At 43.5% G+C, this 16,379-nt stretch overlaps 3 protein-coding genes across 3 annotated transcripts; 1 reads left to right on the forward strand and 2 right to left on the reverse strand.

The window, feature by feature from the left end:
- Positions 1-571: 571 nt before the first annotated feature.
- LRRC42 (leucine rich repeat containing 42) lies at positions 572-7,476 on the reverse strand. Its single transcript, XM_069788688.1, has 8 exons — positions 7,327-7,476; positions 5,857-6,344; positions 3,592-3,723; positions 2,403-2,521; positions 1,890-1,978; positions 1,699-1,812; positions 1,462-1,546; positions 572-1,060 (listed from the first exon to the last, which is right to left on the reverse strand). The coding sequence occupies exons 1-8, from the start codon at positions 7,474-7,476 to the stop codon at positions 804-806; spliced, it is 1,434 nt and encodes a 477-aa protein (XP_069644789.1). The 3' UTR covers positions 572-803.
- A 322-nt stretch (positions 7,477-7,798) lies between these two features.
- IFT25 (intraflagellar transport 25) lies at positions 7,799-10,502 on the forward strand. Its single transcript, XM_069788694.1, has 5 exons — positions 7,799-7,959; positions 8,357-8,463; positions 9,150-9,218; positions 9,763-9,806; positions 10,293-10,502. The coding sequence occupies exons 1-5, from the start codon at positions 7,862-7,864 to the stop codon at positions 10,398-10,400; spliced, it is 426 nt and encodes a 141-aa protein (XP_069644795.1). The 5' UTR covers positions 7,799-7,861; the 3' UTR covers positions 10,401-10,502.
- A 475-nt stretch (positions 10,503-10,977) lies between these two features.
- Positions 10,978-15,745, reverse strand: DIO1 (iodothyronine deiodinase 1). The gene is made up of 4 exons (XM_009916941.2): positions 15,317-15,745; positions 13,518-13,661; positions 12,108-12,307; positions 10,978-11,641 (listed from the first exon to the last, which is right to left on the reverse strand). Exons 1-4 carry the CDS (start codon positions 15,645-15,647, stop codon positions 11,576-11,578), a joined length of 741 nt encoding a protein of 246 aa, XP_009915243.2. The 5' UTR covers positions 15,648-15,745; the 3' UTR covers positions 10,978-11,575.
- Positions 15,746-16,379: the final 634 nt, after the last annotated feature.

Here is a 16,379-nt window from a genome sequence, read left to right on the forward strand (position 1 = left end):
ATGAGTCTGAGTGTCTAGGTTTTTTACAGCAAATATGTGTCATTTGAATTATAAACTTCCTTGAATGTTTTTAGATGGGGAAGTACTCTTAGTATATTGCAGGCATGCACACACACCAAGAATGGGTTTTAAACCACAGAATGCTCTCAAATGCAGCCTATTTGCTTATAAGGGAGAATATATTACAACTGCAGAGTCTAATCTCTACAGTAACCCAGTTTCAGCTTTCATTTCCTGGGCTAAAATGAGAGAGATATGGGACTTCTGTTCTACTTTGGATTTCTGCAGTAACTGTTACCGAGGGGTTACTGTCTCTCTGCCTCCCTCCCCTGGGGCCCGTGCTTAGCCTCTTTGCTTCCTCCCTTTGTCAGAGCTCTATCAGCACAGCCTGGTGCTTACAGGCTGAGGTTTATGTTCTACCAGCACCGTTAAAGTCCCAGGGCACTTCACTAGCACAGTGCAACTTCATTTCAGATGAGCCGCAGCGATTAGTCTTCCGCCCCTCAGGAGGCAAGAGAAGAGCGATAGGACCAGCTATTTTTGTGAATGATAGCTACGTCAGAAGAAATAGTTAAGGATGACAACAAAAACTTTATTTGAAAAAATTATTATGTATTGAAAATATACAGTAGTATCATCAACGTCCTCCTTGACTCTATCCCTCCCCAAGCGTAGGTTAACCCACAAGCATATCACAGCAACCAGATTTAACAATACTGGTCTCCTTTGTTACTCCCTCTCAGTATGTCTAAATTCTGCCATCAGCAAGAAAACAACAAACAAAAGACCCACTTCTTTCTGACTCAGTAGGTATTTAACAAATCCCAGTCCTCCACAGTGAGGCACAGATGCTTCTGTTTGGAAGTCCTTTCTCTCTCTTGTTCAGCCAAAGCTCTTTTTTTATTGTTCTTTAATTCATGGCTGCCTGCTACCTCCTTTTTCAAAGGTAAATGGCAATTTTGAACTTTTTCCTTATAAAACTGCAAGTTTCCAGATGCTTTTGTTTCTGCCTCCACCAGCCTGCATTTGACTACTTCCTCTATTCTGCGTGTCTTGCCATCTACAGGAAAACAAATAAAATCAAGTTTAGATTTTGGGAAAAGCAGAATTATGCTGTAAAATGCATACCTGTGTTACAAATTGTTTTGGCCAAGCCAACCTGGAATACTGACTGCTTTGCTGAAATGTGCATAGGGAAAAACAACATTTATATTTTGGACTCAGAATTTTAAGGAGAAAACTCAGTTACTGTATGTTGCCCTAAGCATGCTGCCATGCTGTACTTTTAAGAGTTACCCAGCAGTCTAACAAATGAAAAAACTCAAATGCATTGTAATGCAGCTACACAAATGGCTGAAATTGCACACCTGAGATGCTATTTGTACTAAAAAAAAAAAAAAGTATGAAAATATTCCTTGTAGAAAAGAAAACAAACTATGTGGTCTCTATGCAGTTACGTACAGAAGTGCAGAGCTGCTGTTCTGGATCTCAAGTTGTCTTGTGGCTTGATGGCCTCCATAACTGCCTGCTCCCACTGCAAAACTGTCTGAAATAACATTTGAAGGAATTAAAATATTTCTTGCAAAATTTACAGAAATATCATTGGAAATAACTCTATTCCTTGTTCTCTCCTATTCAGTGATTTAATATTCCATAAGGACAATTTCTAGAGAATAAAACAGACTTAAAACCCCTTACCTGTTCTGCCCATCCCTCTGTTTTGCAGTTACTATGATCAAATTCTTTCAGAGGCACTTTTGAGTGAACCAGGCCTATCTGCGTTTGGAGCCGCTTAATGACAGCATTAACATCCTAGTGAAAAGGGAAATAAAGTAGTCAGAGAAGAACATTTGATTACACTTGTCCAGTAAACTTAGATGCTTTTTTACCTTGAGACCTGTCCCAGAGATGTCCAAACAATTCAATTTCTTGAAAGAAAGAAGGTATCCAATTCCCACATCTGTGATTTTAGGGTTACCTGTAAGGACAAGTAAAGCTAACTTAAGTTACAAGATGTGGAGGAAAATGATCAGAATACCAAGAAACTATTTGTTCCAAAAGCTAATACTGGCGCAAGGGGGTTTGGGCCTTTTTTTTTTTTTTTGTAGTATGCTTCATGTTTTGAAAGTGAGTCAAAACTGACTTTTCCCCCCTAATGATCAAAATACAAGTATTTACAATACCAATTCTCAAACTATTAAAAATATTTATGTAAGTAGCAAGCGGCTGAGACTACAGGTATGACATGTGCCTTCTAGAAAGTTGTTGGTGAAATTTGGGGTTGAGTACTTGGGTCATGGGAATCATCAAATTATTTGTATTCCTTCAATATTAAGGAGGATAAATTCTTTTTATCAGAAAGGATACAGGTTGCTTCTAATATTAAACCATGAAGTACTTACAAGACAAGTCTAATACCAAAAGATTCTCGAGTCCCTTTTTCAATACTCGTACTGGTGCTGTCATTCTGCGAAGACCTGCGTCTGATAAAGAGTTGTCTTTCAGGAGAAGCCGTTTTACGCTGGGAGGAGAGATACAAATGCATAGTGTGTAGTCATTGTTTTAGACAGTTTTGCAAAATGTCCTAAAACTCTGTGTCAGAAGGCCGGGGTCTTCCTGTGCCAACCCTTCAGTCTACTTTGTTAACGTTAGTAAGAAGTAGCAAGAACGAACCCTGGGTTAGTAGGACTAACAAATATCTTTATATTCCCTCTGCTAGCTCAACAGAAGCACTTACTCGATCAGCTATTCGCAGAGCTCCAGTGACAAATCGATCCTAGAGCACACGCATTTGCTAACAGAGACAGTAAGGTTCTTTATACAGTGAAGTTCTTTAAACCAAGACTGCCTATCTCAAATCCACTCAAAACTAAAAAGAGAAAAACACTTGGCAAAATGGGAGAGGACAGATTTGGTAAGAGATACGGCAATGATTTTAAGTAAGCAATGAGGTATTATACTGTAGATGAACAAAACTCAGGGGAAAACATAACACTAAAACATTCTCCAGGGCACTTCAGGACAAAACCTTGACGTAAAATGCACCAAAATCTTCTAGTAACATAATAACCCCTAATTAGCAGTCATCCTGTCTATTGATTTCCAAAATTTTCTACTTTTCAATCTTTAGTATCAAACAAAATTATAAAATCTATTCTTTTGAAATGTTAATTAACTAAATATTCAACCTCCTGCTTGCAGAAATCTTCATCTGGAACACTGGTTTAGTTAAAAATTTGGCTGATAAGGTTCCCTCTTAAAAAGGAAATAAAAGTGTAAAACTGTTCCAAATTTTTAAGATGCAGTTTTTACCTGGCCAATGGAAATGATAAAAAGTTGATTTAAAAACACGAGACAGTAAATGATGTTGCACATTTGTAGGACCTTTATGTGCTTTGGATCACGAGCTTTGTGTACAATAAATTCTGTATTTTGTTTACCTCAGGAACGGTTCTATGAACAACCAAAATCTTCAAACTTACACATTGCTGCCTGTGAAACTTTCCTTTAAAGTCACAGCCTGATTCTTTGAACTGCTTAGTGATAGGAAAATAAAGTCTTATTTTTAGCTGTGTCTCAAGAAATCAGTACCTAGACAAAGCCTCTTTGGTGAGGTGTTCCAGCAGTTCATGTTCATCTCCAAGTTTACAACAGGAGAGATCCAAACATGTCAGCTCCCGGAAAGACTTAATTTCTTCTAGCTTTTCAGAGATAACCAGGTATCTGCAAAGAGGAAAAAAAAAAAAGCTATCAGCGTTCAGGCATATAAGGCGGCACCTATATCCTCAAGCATCACAAGGATAATGCAGTAGTTTCTTGTAAGTACCTATGTGAAAATTGACAGAAATTATCCAGCTGTCCTAACTACCTTTTTATGTGCAGTCTGCACACAACACATCTGAGTTCCCAGTCTTATCCTTGAACAAATGTCATGTTTTTGCTTTGATGCAAAATATCAGACTAACAATTAAGACTTCATCTGGCAAACATCGCAATTAGGGACTTCTTTACAGATTATTATTGTATTATTTCAGATTAATGCAAAATATATATATTCCAGTTTACTATAAATCAACTTCACAAACTGCTCTTCCTCAGTATCTAGGAAGCGCGTAGACAAACCCACATTCATCCAGGTTTAAAATCTACCTCAAATGTTATCAGGATAGCTTGTCAAATGGCAAAATTTTACTTTTTATATACGTAAATAAAATACTTCACTAGAGGACACCTGCAGGACTCCAACTAGAGCTGTGACTACACCCCAGGCAGTAGTTATTCAGTGTGTTATTTTTTTAGCTGTGTTGGTTCCCTGATCTGATTCACTCCGCAGCCATGCAAACATCTGTGCTGGAACTATTCAGCAGGAGGTTTAGAGATCAGAACAAACCACTAAAGAATGGCATGCATGAGTATGCAGTAATAAGCACGTAGCAGTCACTACCTCACCAATCTCCCCTGCATTTACCTCTTTACTGTCCCCGTGGCAAGACAAGCCCCAAATTCACTACTCTCTCCTGAATTTACCTTATATTCCCAGTGCAAGACAAACCACGAGGTCAGCATCTTCACTGCTGAAATGAGGGCTGCTTACTAATTTGATCCCTCAAGGAACACCTCTTTGGCCATGCAAATAAGGAGACCTTAATATCCTCCCACTGCAAGTATACCTATCAAACTACCCCACCAAATCCCTTTGCCACGCAATTCAGCTATGTGGAAGGCAGTACCTATAGTCAAAGTGCAAGCCAATTCTTGAAAGATACCACTAGCTCAGGGGGGTTGTGAAGAGAATGGGCTCTTTTAGAAGTAAGATTCATCAGAAAACGCCTTAATACCTTACTTCCTGGATTTCAAAGGCTCAATACTTAACTCAGCTTCCTGTAATGGCAAAAGATGCCAGAAGTAACTTCATTTCTGAATTAAGCCCATAAAAAGTATCTGTACTGGAGATAAAAAGGGAGTAGGTTTAAAGGATAAAACAAAGGATAATTGACCTCTGCTCAAACATTCCTACTGTGCTCAGAACACCCTTGGCACTTCAGATGAATATGCCTGTGCTTTGATTTTAAACTGGATAAACCTTCCCTTTTTCAAGCGTACAGATGGAAGATAGACGGGTTATATTACTGGGAAAGACTTTAGTAGGAGCAAGGCTTTAAAAACATAATCCAGTTTTAAGCTTGGTAAGACTCTTTTAGTGAAAGACAACGTGGACATTGAGAACATGGGAAAACAGGTGCTGGACTCTAATCAGAACCTCATCAAAGCACATTCAATATGGGGACGGGAACCACAATAAACTAAGGTAAAACCTGCCTGACTTCAAAGCCTGTAACTTACCTACAAGACTGTATCTTCTTCTGAATGATGGGATGGCAAGCTTATAGTAAATAAATCCAGACAGTTTGCAAGGGTGTATATTACGTGTAGTCAGCTAAATATGTTGAAATGCTTATAAACAGCAATTACAAAAACATCCCATGAAAGACCTGAGAAGGCATTAAACACACAGATTGCTGTGGAAGTGCTGATTATTATTGTTAAAAAATAGTTGCAGGTTTAATCCTTCACATAAAATCCCCTGTTAGTTAACACGGATGTAGTCTGTTACCTGTGTTATGATTTGTGTCTTAGAATGAAACCAGCAGCTGCACTTGTAGGAAAGGAATGGGACAAAAGGAAGCAAGCAGAAGAGTCAGGTAAGGCTCAGGTCATTTCATTAAAATTAGGTGGTGTCATATGCCCATGAGATTTTTTTTAATTATTTTTTAGAGAAAATAATTTAAGGGAAACTTTAAGTGTGCTAGCAAGAAGCACTAGCAGATGACGATATTTGTTACTGAACACACTTACCTATTCCGCAAGCATAACGAACATAGCACCAAACTGCCATATGCTTCAGTAAACTTCTGTAGAGCTCTCAGTCCCGTTACTGGTTCTGTGAACTTTTGTCTTGCTTCTGCAGCTGAAAAGAGCTTTTCAGCAATCTGCTCTGGGAAACCAATCAACGAGTCAATGTGATCAACATTGTCAGAAATGTAACCCAGCACTAGGCTGAAGAGAGACTTGGCCGAGTACCGGAGGTTCCCCTCCTTAGTGTACGTGAAGATGAAATGATCAGTCCTCTGCCTCCTTGCCCTATCGTCCTCCCTGTTCATACAAAGCTCCACTGAAAATCCTCTGGAAAACAGCCTAAAAGGTCTTGTTTTGGGAGTGACATTCTGTATGCCGCCTGCACCCTGATTTACCACGTGCAGCTTCCCATTTTCACGCACATATATTGGCCCGGTATCCAAATGGCTTTCTGAGTGGAGACAGTAAGACATTCCCCTCGTCCAGTTCTGCAAAAACAAACCGTAGACGGGTAAAGAATAGCCACAGAGGAAAACACTACTCAGGAAAGACCCCAAAGCCTGGTGGCTCTCCTCAACGCCCCGAGCATGGCCACGTAACCCCGCAGCGCAAGGAAGGACAGGCTGCGTGGAACAGGGGTGTGTGCCGCCTGCCATCAAACCGCCAACACGGGTCAAGTGGGAACTGAACACAGGGCTGATGGCGAGGAGAAGAGCTTTTTGCTCTGGCAGGGCCCTGCCACCCTGTGCCAGGCGCTTATCGGTGGCCTGGGGCTGGATGCTGGGCAGCGGGAAGGGGTCTGGGGGCTGGGTGGGAAGGGGCCCCCACAGCTTGGCCTGCTCTGCTGCAGGCGAGGGAGGGGGAGGGAAGGGAGGAAGAGGAGGGCAAATGGCTGACTGCAGCAGGGCAATGGAGCCTGCTGGAGAATCTCCCTCCCCGGGAGAGGGGGGGGGCTCCTGGAGACCCTTCCCCAGCCTAGCCCAGCCGGTGCCGGGGGGGCTCTGGTTTGGGAGCAGGGGTCCTGGCGGGGGGGGCTGGAGGGCGCAGACCCTGTTATGGCGGGGGGCAGGGGAGGGACGGAGTCCGGTCCTGTCAGCTCCTGCCCTGAAGAACCGGGGGGGTCAGGTCCTGTGGGGCGGGAGGAGATCGGGCCCTGCCTGAGGGGGGGGACACGGAGGGACCCCGGGAAGGGGGTGCCGAAGCGATCGGGAGGAGGGGGGCCGAGGGGATCGGGTCCGGCCCTGAGGGGGCGGGAGGGAGGTCGGGCCCTGACCCGGGGTGGGGGTGGGGGGTGTCCGTGAAGGGATCGGGCCCTGCCCGGGGGTGAGCGCAGCCCCGAGGGGCGCAAAGGGGAAGGGTCCCCGCCCCGCCCGGCCCCCCGGTCCGCCCCGGCCGGCAGGCGTGGGGCAGGGAGGCCAGCGTCCAGCTCCCCGCGCCCCGCCGGGGGCCGCCGGCCCGGCCCCCACCTACCTGCCCCGGGAGGGGCCGCCCCGACGCGCCGTCAGCCGGGCCGCGGCTCGGCGCTCCCGCCGCCCATCCCGCAGCGCCCGCGGGCGGCGGGCGGAGCCGCGCCGGGGGCGGGGACCGGGACCGGGACGGGACCGGGACGGCGCGGGGCATGCCGGGAGCGGGGGGCTGAGGGACGGCCGGGGGTCCCGTCCGGCGTCCCCCGCTCTTGCGCGGGGCGAGCTCCCCGCTTCCAGCCCTCCCGCTCCCCGCACCGCCACCGCTGGGCGCGGGGCGTGAGACTCCCGGGAGGCTGCGGGAAGGGGCCGTGAGGGGCTCGCTCGCTCTCTCGCTCGCTCTCTCGCCGCCCCCGCGCCTGTGAGGCGCTCCGCCTGAGGTGGCGGGTGCCGCGGGACCCCGCGAAGCACGGCGCGGCGCCCGCAGGCTGTGAACGGCGGGCGGGGCCGCCGCCGCCGCCGTTGCCTGGTTGCGGCAAGGCCCGGCCTTCCCCCTCCCCGCCGCTCCGCTCCGCTCCGTAGGTCGCCGCCGCCGCGCAGGGATGAAGGCCGCCGACTGGTGCCTGAGCTCGGCGGGGGCTGCCCTCGTCCTGGCCACCTCCAGCGACGAGCAGCACCCCGCCGAGAACGTAGCGGACGGGTGAGGAGGGCGCCGAGGGGCCGGCGGGGGGGTGTGCGCGGGCCCCGGCGGGAAGCGGCTCCCCCCCTTCCCCAGAGATCCCTCCCGGTGCTGCCGTTACCGCAGCCCGTCACCGCCGGGCTCTGTCCTTGGCCTTCCCTCATAATTTAACTCTTTTCTGGGCCCCCCGCCGTTCCTGAGCCCTTCTGTGGCACTGCTGGGCTGCAGAGCCTGAGCGTTACAGTATTAATACCTCCACAGAGCTTCCCCGTTGTCGTACCGGGGTTTGCTTAAAATACCCCGAATAAAAATGGCTTTGCAGCTTTTGGGGGTTTTTTTTGTGTGTGTCATAAATTTCTTTCAAGACGATTATAGATGGAAAGCTGCGGGTGAGGGTTTTGTCCTGTTCTCTCCACAGAAGTTCGGAAACATTTTGGACGACAACCGGCATGTTCCCGCAGGAGTTCATTGTTGGTTTTCCTAAATGTGTAAAAATCAGCAAAGTCGCAATCCAGTGTTATTTGGGTAAGACCTCATGTACTGCAGTAGGTAATAGGCACTATGTTGAAATGTGTGTCAGTGTCTATATGTAAAGTATCACGGTAGTTGTCACACTCCCCAAGCAGTCACTTCTAACAGATATATAAAGCTTAATTTAATTCATAAAGCTTCATTTATCTTAACAAAGCAATGTCCAAACTTTTTCATAAATAAATGAGAAAAAGATGGAAAATCTATCCCACCTGCACTTACAACACCTTGTATTGAGCTTGTAATTAACTGTTCTATTGCACAGTGTGATGGCTGTTCTAATTTAATGGACAGGACTACAATACTTGCTCTTAATGATTTATTTTGAATATTGATTTTTATAATTTCGTAGGACAGAACTCTCTTAGTTTTACTTTTTAAAATAATGTAAAGGAAAGTGCGAGTTCTAAAACAGAAGGGACTGTTACAAGGTCAGAGCATGGAGACAGGAGCTTGACCATTAGCAATGGCTACGCAAAAGACGTGAAAACTTGTCGTTGTTTGTCCAACTTGGAACATGAAGCTGGTGGCTGTATTATAGTCCTGCCCCATAAGTTAGAGGACAAATGGATTAGTTAATGCTTTTAAAGTGCTTTGTAGATGAAAAGTGATAGAATAAATATCATTATCAATAAAGAATCAGAATTTGTGTTGATGTTTTAAATGTATATATATTTTAGTGCGGACCTTAAGGATTGAAAGAAGTGTATCTAAAGACCCAGTAGGTTTTGAGCAGTGTATTGAAAAAGGTAAGATTCTTAATGTGAAGCAGCGGGGATTTTGTGGGAATAATATTGATCTTTTTCAGTGAGTCATTTTAACCCCATGTCTGTTTGTTGAGCAGTTAAGTGTGGCTTGATGATTACTTTATTAGACATTAATGTAATAGGCACATTTAAATGAAGTTTTTGACCACTGCTGGTCTCTGTAGCAGTTTGGAGATATAAAATGCTGTATAAGGGCTAAAAGCACTACTTGTGCATTTGCTTTAAAAACAGACTTAGATAGTATAATTGAGTACCATTTCATGCATTGGTTGGTTGGTTTGGTTTGGGTTTTGTTTGGTTTTTCTTAATGCCTCTTAGGTGACATTTTATAAGTGTAATGAGTGGGATATATATACACTGGGATACTGCAAAAAGTATTTTTTCTCTTAAATCACCTTGTAAAAACAAAACAATTTCTGTATGCAGTGAAAGTTCACAGTCCTTGGAACTCTCTTGAAGTCCAGTGAAAACCTTGCACAGCATTGCACATTATTCTTCACTATTTGCTTTAAAATGTATTTTCTAGATTTGCAACACACAGAAGGACAGCTTCAAATGGAAGAATTTCCAGTGAGTATTTACAGTGTACATCAGTAGTGGTTCATGAAATGGGTTGTCTAGGGTAACTGGGAGAAACCATGAAAAACCAAAACATGTTCATTTACAATTATTGCTAAGTTGATGTTAGATACAGGAATTTGTAGATCATGGTATGAAATTGCACTTCCCGACTGCTCCTTTGTAGATTATGGTATGAAATTGCACCTGCCTACTGCTCCTAAGTATGGGAAAGAGCTCTTTCCAGAAGTGTGGCAATCTTTCCTCCTTCAATTGTTGCCTTTAAGGCTGCAGTATTTGGGAGGGATGGGACTTTTTTGAATTGCTGTCATCTAAAGAAACTCTGAAGGTGGCTAGATGTATTAAAAGGGTTTGAGTTATGTGTAGTTCGAAAACAGACACAGAAATATCTAGATCCTTTTAACAAACTTCTGCAAATGTTGTTTGATAGCTACGTTACTACAGAGAATGCAATAACTTTTTTTTTTCCTTCTACAGCTTCCTGATTTCCAAGCCACTTACTTGCGTTTCATCATCAAATCTGCCTTTGATCATTTTGTGTCAGTGCACCGGGTGATGGCAGAGGGCACAGCAGAAGACACTTAAGTCCAGCTTAAATTTATACCTCAATTTTTTTTATAAAGAAGTTACATTTTGATATCTGTAGTGCAGAGAATATGTATTATTAAAATCGTGCATTAAAGTGTTTTTTGAAGGTATGTATTCCCCACCAGTTTAATGTATGTAATAGAATAGAATCATTTAGGTTGAAAAAGACTTTTAAGATCACCGAGTCGAACCGCAGTGCAGTACTCGATAATTGTAGTAACAGCTTTCTAGTTTTATAACCTAGACTGTTACCCTAGAACACCTGAACATAACTGAGTCCATTTAAATTAATATGTTTACATCAGGCTTTCTTAATACATGAATTAAAACTCGATTTCCTGTAAAATGTTTCCTTTGCACTCTGAGTTAAATAGAAAAACAAGCGTGACATACTTAAATGGGAGGTATTACTTCCTACTGTCAAACAAGTCCTTCAAAAGTTCTTAAACTGGTAACTTTCTCATCAGCTCAAACTGTTCCAAGATTAATAGGATGAATATAAATGTCTACTAATGCTTAGAAATAACCCAGGGGGAGAGGGGCAGGGTGGGGAGGGAAATAATCTGAAGCCATATTGAAGTGCTCTGATGGATTTTTAATAATTGCAGATCAATCCCTTGTTTCTATAAATATTTTCTACAATCAGGTCACGGCCGTCTGTGCTTTATGCTATGACTGTCATAACAAATATTAATAGAAACAAATGCTGATAGAGATTGTCTTATTCAGAAGCCTTCTGAAGTCAGTGAAAGTGAACATTTAGGAAAATGGTATGTATACAACAGAAAGGGAATCTTAATAATGTGAAATCAGTTGTTTTGTATGCCAGTCGACTTTTGCAACTGTCACCAACCGTGATGTTTATCCTGCACAATATTCCTTACAAATGTAAACATTGGTATCCAGTCCTGACAGCTCAATGAACCCAACTACTGTTCATTACTCCATGTGGTATAAGCATAGTAAGGTACTACACTGCAGTAGTTGGGGTTGTAGTGATGAGACTTGAAAACCTCTAGACAAACACATAATGGACCACATTACACGTGCTCTTTAGATGTACATACAGTAGTCTTGTTGTCTCTATTGTTATTTTTAAATTCTTTTTTTTTCTTCTTCTATCTGTGAAAACTTATTCATTGAGCTTTTTTACTCTGAAGTCCTCTGCTCTTCTATTTCATTTTTTCCAGGATGGCGCGTATTTCCTGGGGGTGATAATTCCAAGGCCCCACTCCTCCCTGCAAAGGCAATAAAATTATACAGTGATGCTCAAGTAGACAAAGCAGAAGTCCTTTAGAGCACAGCAGTTGCACCAGAACTGTGGGCAGGTGTGCTTGGGCTTCCCTCACATGCCAGACATCGCGTGGGAGATGGTGTATGCACAGGTTACACCCTGCTGTGTAACTGGGACAGGGCCAACGGCTGGATCCTGGAGCTGGATGTACAGCTTAGATGTACCTAGGCTTCCTAATGAGCCAAAAGATAAATATTTAAGCAAGACTGAGGTGTACATCAAATATGTACATTGTGAAGGCCCAGACTGGTTTTGCTGCAAGTCCTTTTTTCTCCACAGTTGCAGTGAATTGTGAAATTCTTAGCTCTCAAACAGAATGAAATACTGACTCTTAAATGTAAAGCATTCTCAAATTATTTTGAAATTTAAAAATCTCAATACATTGTGCTCATTATTATTGTTGATATTACCTTGTAGATGACCTTCCCTCCTTGAAGTAGATACAGTCGTTCTGGCAATGCAGCATATTTTGAACTGCTCTGGTTTTCCATAGTGTCTAAAACCACTGGACATAAAGGATTATTTTTCTGAAGAAATTGTGCTGCAATTTTTCGATCTTCAAGGCTTCTGTGATTTTTAATAACAATATTGTTTTTAAAAGCCCATCCATCTAAAACAAATGAGAAAGGGGTTTAGCAAGGAACATTTTGAATAGATGTTAAGCGTGGAGATGTACTGTGTGTCATATCGCAAAACTGTGTTAAAAGAATGCTGCATTTTACTCCTAACACCAAAACTTGCCGTGAAATGAAAGCCTCCCCCTCAGAGTATGCGAGCGCTAAAGCTTTTAAAATAAATGGTCCGAAGATTTTTTTTTTTTCTTTTTCTTTAATTTCAGCAAAATATATTTTCTCCTTGCCCTGGATTTGGAAATATTTGATGTAGTTTAGCTGAAATTTTCCCACATAAATCAGCCCTAGAAAGGTGTCAGGTGGGGGACATACCCTATTTGGGTAAGGTTTGTCAAAATTATTTGCACAGAGGGAATTTTAAAATGGCAAATAGCGCTGTCAGCTGATAACCTTTCATTTAGCAGTCAGAATGATAGTACTGTTCATTCTGTGTGATTCTACTCATTAAGCCTATAAAACAAAATTTCATAGCTGTGAGAAGTGAAACATTTGAGCCAGGGCACACCTTCCTTTTTCAGAAATATGCAAACACACATTTGCACACAACTCTTCCTAGTAAAGCAGAAACTAGTAAAAGGTTTTGATGGTTGACTTAGCTGTTATCTGTTTCTGAACTACTGAAAGTGATGTATGGTTAGAAAACTTGAAAACTGTAAATGTTACATTTTAGAAAACCACCTTAACCCTGGGATAAGATCAGTGCCAATGTGTTGCTTAGAGCCCAGTGTAGATAGAAGAGTGTGTATAGTTTGCTAAATTTTTCAAATCAGAGTCTGCATCCTGTTCTTGAGACATGTTAAAAATGAGTTATTTTTTTTTTAAAAACATGTAACATGCTGGTGTTGTACACTTAACCTTTGTTATATGAAGTGCTTTTTTTTTTTCCTTCCAAAAGGAGCTGTACTAACGTTGAGAGGAAGTTTTATAAAGATGTAACTGTGTGCTTCACCTTCACAGAGATGAGTGTCTTCAGCAGGAGTACCTTGGTATAAAGTCAGATGTGTGAGTAACATCTTCAGAGAATTAGGGATGCAAGCTGGTGCCTAGATTTGGTGTTGCCACTTTTGATTTGAGGAAGATTTCCTTCCCTGTTTGCAGCTCCCTCCTTTGCTAACGTACTTCTTTTCCTAAAGGGAGTGATACCTGTCTGAAGTTTTGGTGGGCATTACTGTGATGTTTGTACTGTACCTACTGCGTGAGCTTCTTCGATGTAGATGATAAGGAAATCTGCTATAGAGCTGAAATCTTTGATGAGCTTGTTGAACTCATCAAATTTTAACATAAACGAAGGTCAGGTGCAGCTTCCAAAATTCAGGATTAAAGGTCGGTTATCTGGAAAAAAATGGGACAGTTTGTGGTGAAATCAGTGGTGGGAGAAAGGACAGAATTAAATACATGCACTGAATTGAGCCTCTGCCACAGAGTTTCCTGGGCAACAGTAGGTAAGTCGCTTATCCTGTAACTTTCTTGTTAGGACATTAAAATTGGCAGTAGAACATCTGCATCTATGCAAAACAGGCATAAAGATGCTTTCTTGTCCCCGGCCTGCCTCTGACCTGTGCTGGACCCAGCAGTGAGCTTAACTGGGGGGACCCTTTCCTTTGTAAAGCCCAGTAAAGGCCAGAGGCACCATGCAGTCACGCAGCTTCTCTCGCGTCCCCGTGACGAGAGCCAATTCTCTCAATTACCAACATTTTGGGATAGGGAACTGGTCTAAAATGGATATATACAGCGTGTAGCACATCACAGCCTCCCCAAGATCCTTAGTGCGAAGGAACTTCAAAAATACTAAACATGATCATCTGCAAGGTTTTTCAGAGGACACTGGTTCGGGGATGGACATCAAGCACAGAGTCCTAATGCCTTTTAATGAACCTATTGGACATGTCTTGATTTTTTTCCAGAGGTGTCAGTTCGAGCTGAGCTGAGTGGAAGCTGCAGACTTTTCAGTCATGCATCACAGGCTTTCATGCTTTCAATGTATTTCTGCAATTTCCTGTCCAAACAGAACTCTGGTTATATATTATTATTTATTAAACTAACGTTACACAAGCCACTGGCAAAAGTATCCGTGCAGTTGCTTACAAATTAACACAGTATGTGCCCACAGGTGTTAGCATCTGTTTGCAAGGCCTCAATTTAAGAGAACTTGCAGGATTTTTAAGCACCTCTTTTAGTCTATGGTTTTGCTAAATTATCTGAAATCTTTTCAAGATCTTCCTTCTGGCTGTGCTTAACTTCAGAACCTGCTGCTAACATAGATCCACATCCTAAAGAATCTAATAAAGGGGGTACCTTCCTGTAGGTATTGTGTACCTCTTTTCCAAATTTGCATCCTAGTTTCTACATAAATATATATATATGTATGTATATAATTAGGAAAGCAGAGTTAGAGAAGGGTGTAATCCCTTCCCTGGGGATCGAGACTGCAGCTTAATGATTAATTCCACGTTCTATAGATATATGTGCGGGAGGCAGTGGGCAAAGTACAAAGCAGTTACTTTTTCCTCTGCTTTATTTCTAGCCACTTTGAATCTGGAAAAAAACAGCGTGTGCTTTCTAGGCTTTAGGCTAGTGAAGGGAGCTGGTGTGGGACTTTCTGTACGTACAGGGAATGACAGCCAACACTTGTGAATCACTACACACGGTTCCGATTCTGGGTCTTCTCTCCCCTAAACCAAATTATTATTTTGGCTTTCAGTGAAAGGGTATTTCCAGGCAGAGCCAGCTTTTGCAAGAGGTTCGTAAGCTTACTGGTGTGAGGGGATATTGGAGCCAGGATGATAAACACAGGTTATTTTTGAAAATCAAGAGGCAGACAGCTGGCGTGAACGTGCTGCATCGTTTCCACCAAGCGACTGCTGTTAGTCTGGTCTGCCATGTCGTGCGCTCTCGTGCCAGCTGCCTGTGCCTGCTCCCTCAGCAGCCCCTTCTCCTCGTTTATCGTCTTAGCGAGCCAAACCCACCTACATGGCTGATTTACTGACCTTGCATGAAATCAAAGAGGTGACAAACTTCCCTGTTGAAAGTCACCACCGGTGTGTTGGGAGCAGGTTGTCCCTCATGGGCTTCGTCCTCCAGCCTCTTCCACTTCACCTTCAGCACAAAGAGCAAATACTTGAAGCTGAAAAAAGTCGGACCCCAGTTTTCGTAGCTGAATTTTGGATTCTCGTTCATTCTGCTCCTTTTGCCCTGTTTTAGGATGTATCTCCTCATGGCATTGGGGAACAGTATCATCAGTGTTTTGCCAACAACAACGCACGCAGTAACGTGCAGAAGAATCAGGATTTTTTGTAGGAATACCCTGATGCTGAACATCGTGGTGGAGGAGGCCTGACCGCTTCCGACGGGAACGCAGCGCGATGGCAGGGGCAAAGGTAGAGGGCAAAGGGGAGGAAAAAATGTTCACGTGTTTGGCCAAATTTCTGCCTCGCCTTGCACGCCACCGCCTCTCTGTGGACTTCAGCGTCTGCGTGAGCGAGGAGCCTGTCAGCCGCGCTGTCTCCATCTACACCAAAGGTGTTAATTACAGTGACGGATAGATTTTTAGTGCTAACTGCACAGCTACAAGGCTTGTTCACAAATAAGCCCTGTGTTTTACTCATGAGAGGAGCTGAATCAGGATGTTTTCCCTGAACCACAGACTAAAAGTAAGAATTAACATTAGCAGTGCCCGAGGGCCGCATGTTTAGACCCTGCAGGTGCAAGGCTCGCAGCTCGCACGTTCTTCGGCAGGACCATCGACACCGACGCTCGGGGCCTTGGATTGATGCCGCCGCTTGCGTTTCGCGTCTGCTGTGCAAACGCTGTCCTGTTCCTACAGCTCTGCCTCCTGGGGTGCTCTGCCGCGCACCGGTATTTGTCACTTTGGGGCTGGAAGGGTACCCCAAAACTAGATGCACCCCAATATATATAAAAAGGGAAATTATCAAAATATGCATTATGCGTTTATCACAGAAGATGTGAACATATAACTATAGATATATGAGCACTGTGTGTCGATGTGTGTGCAACCTTCATAAATACAGCAGCCGTCGCCCCATTCCCTAA

This window comes from Haliaeetus albicilla, chromosome 8, assembly GCF_947461875.1.
Source record: "Haliaeetus albicilla chromosome 8, bHalAlb1.1, whole genome shotgun sequence".
NCBI classification, from domain to species: domain Eukaryota; kingdom Metazoa; phylum Chordata; class Aves; order Accipitriformes; family Accipitridae; genus Haliaeetus; species Haliaeetus albicilla.

What these genes read in the sequence shown, in the direction of transcription:
- LRRC42 (XM_069788688.1), bottom strand. Translation starts at nt 7,476, where the DNA reads ATGCCCCGCGCCGTCCCGGTCCCGTCCCGGTCCCGGTCCCCGCCCCCG. An exon ending in GGCGGCCCCTCCCGGGGCAG is followed by an intron (nt 6,345 to 7,326) that starts GTAGGTGGGGGC and finishes TTGTTTTTGCAG; the next exon opens with AACTGGACGAGGGGAATGTC. An exon ending in ACCAAAGAGGCTTTGTCTAG is followed by an intron (nt 2,522 to 3,591) that starts GTACTGATTTCT and finishes CTCTCCTCCCAG; the next exon opens with CGTAAAACGGCTTCTCCTGA.
- IFT25 (XM_069788694.1), top strand. Translation starts at nt 7,862, where the DNA reads ATGAAGGCCGCCGACTGGTGCCTGAGCTCGGCGGGGGCTGCCCTCGTC. An exon ending in GCCGAGAACGTAGCGGACGG is followed by an intron (nt 7,960 to 8,356) that starts GTGAGGAGGGCG and finishes TTCTCTCCACAG; the next exon opens with AAGTTCGGAAACATTTTGGA. An exon ending in CGCAATCCAGTGTTATTTGG is followed by an intron (nt 8,464 to 9,149) that starts GTAAGACCTCAT and finishes TATATATTTTAG; the next exon opens with TGCGGACCTTAAGGATTGAA.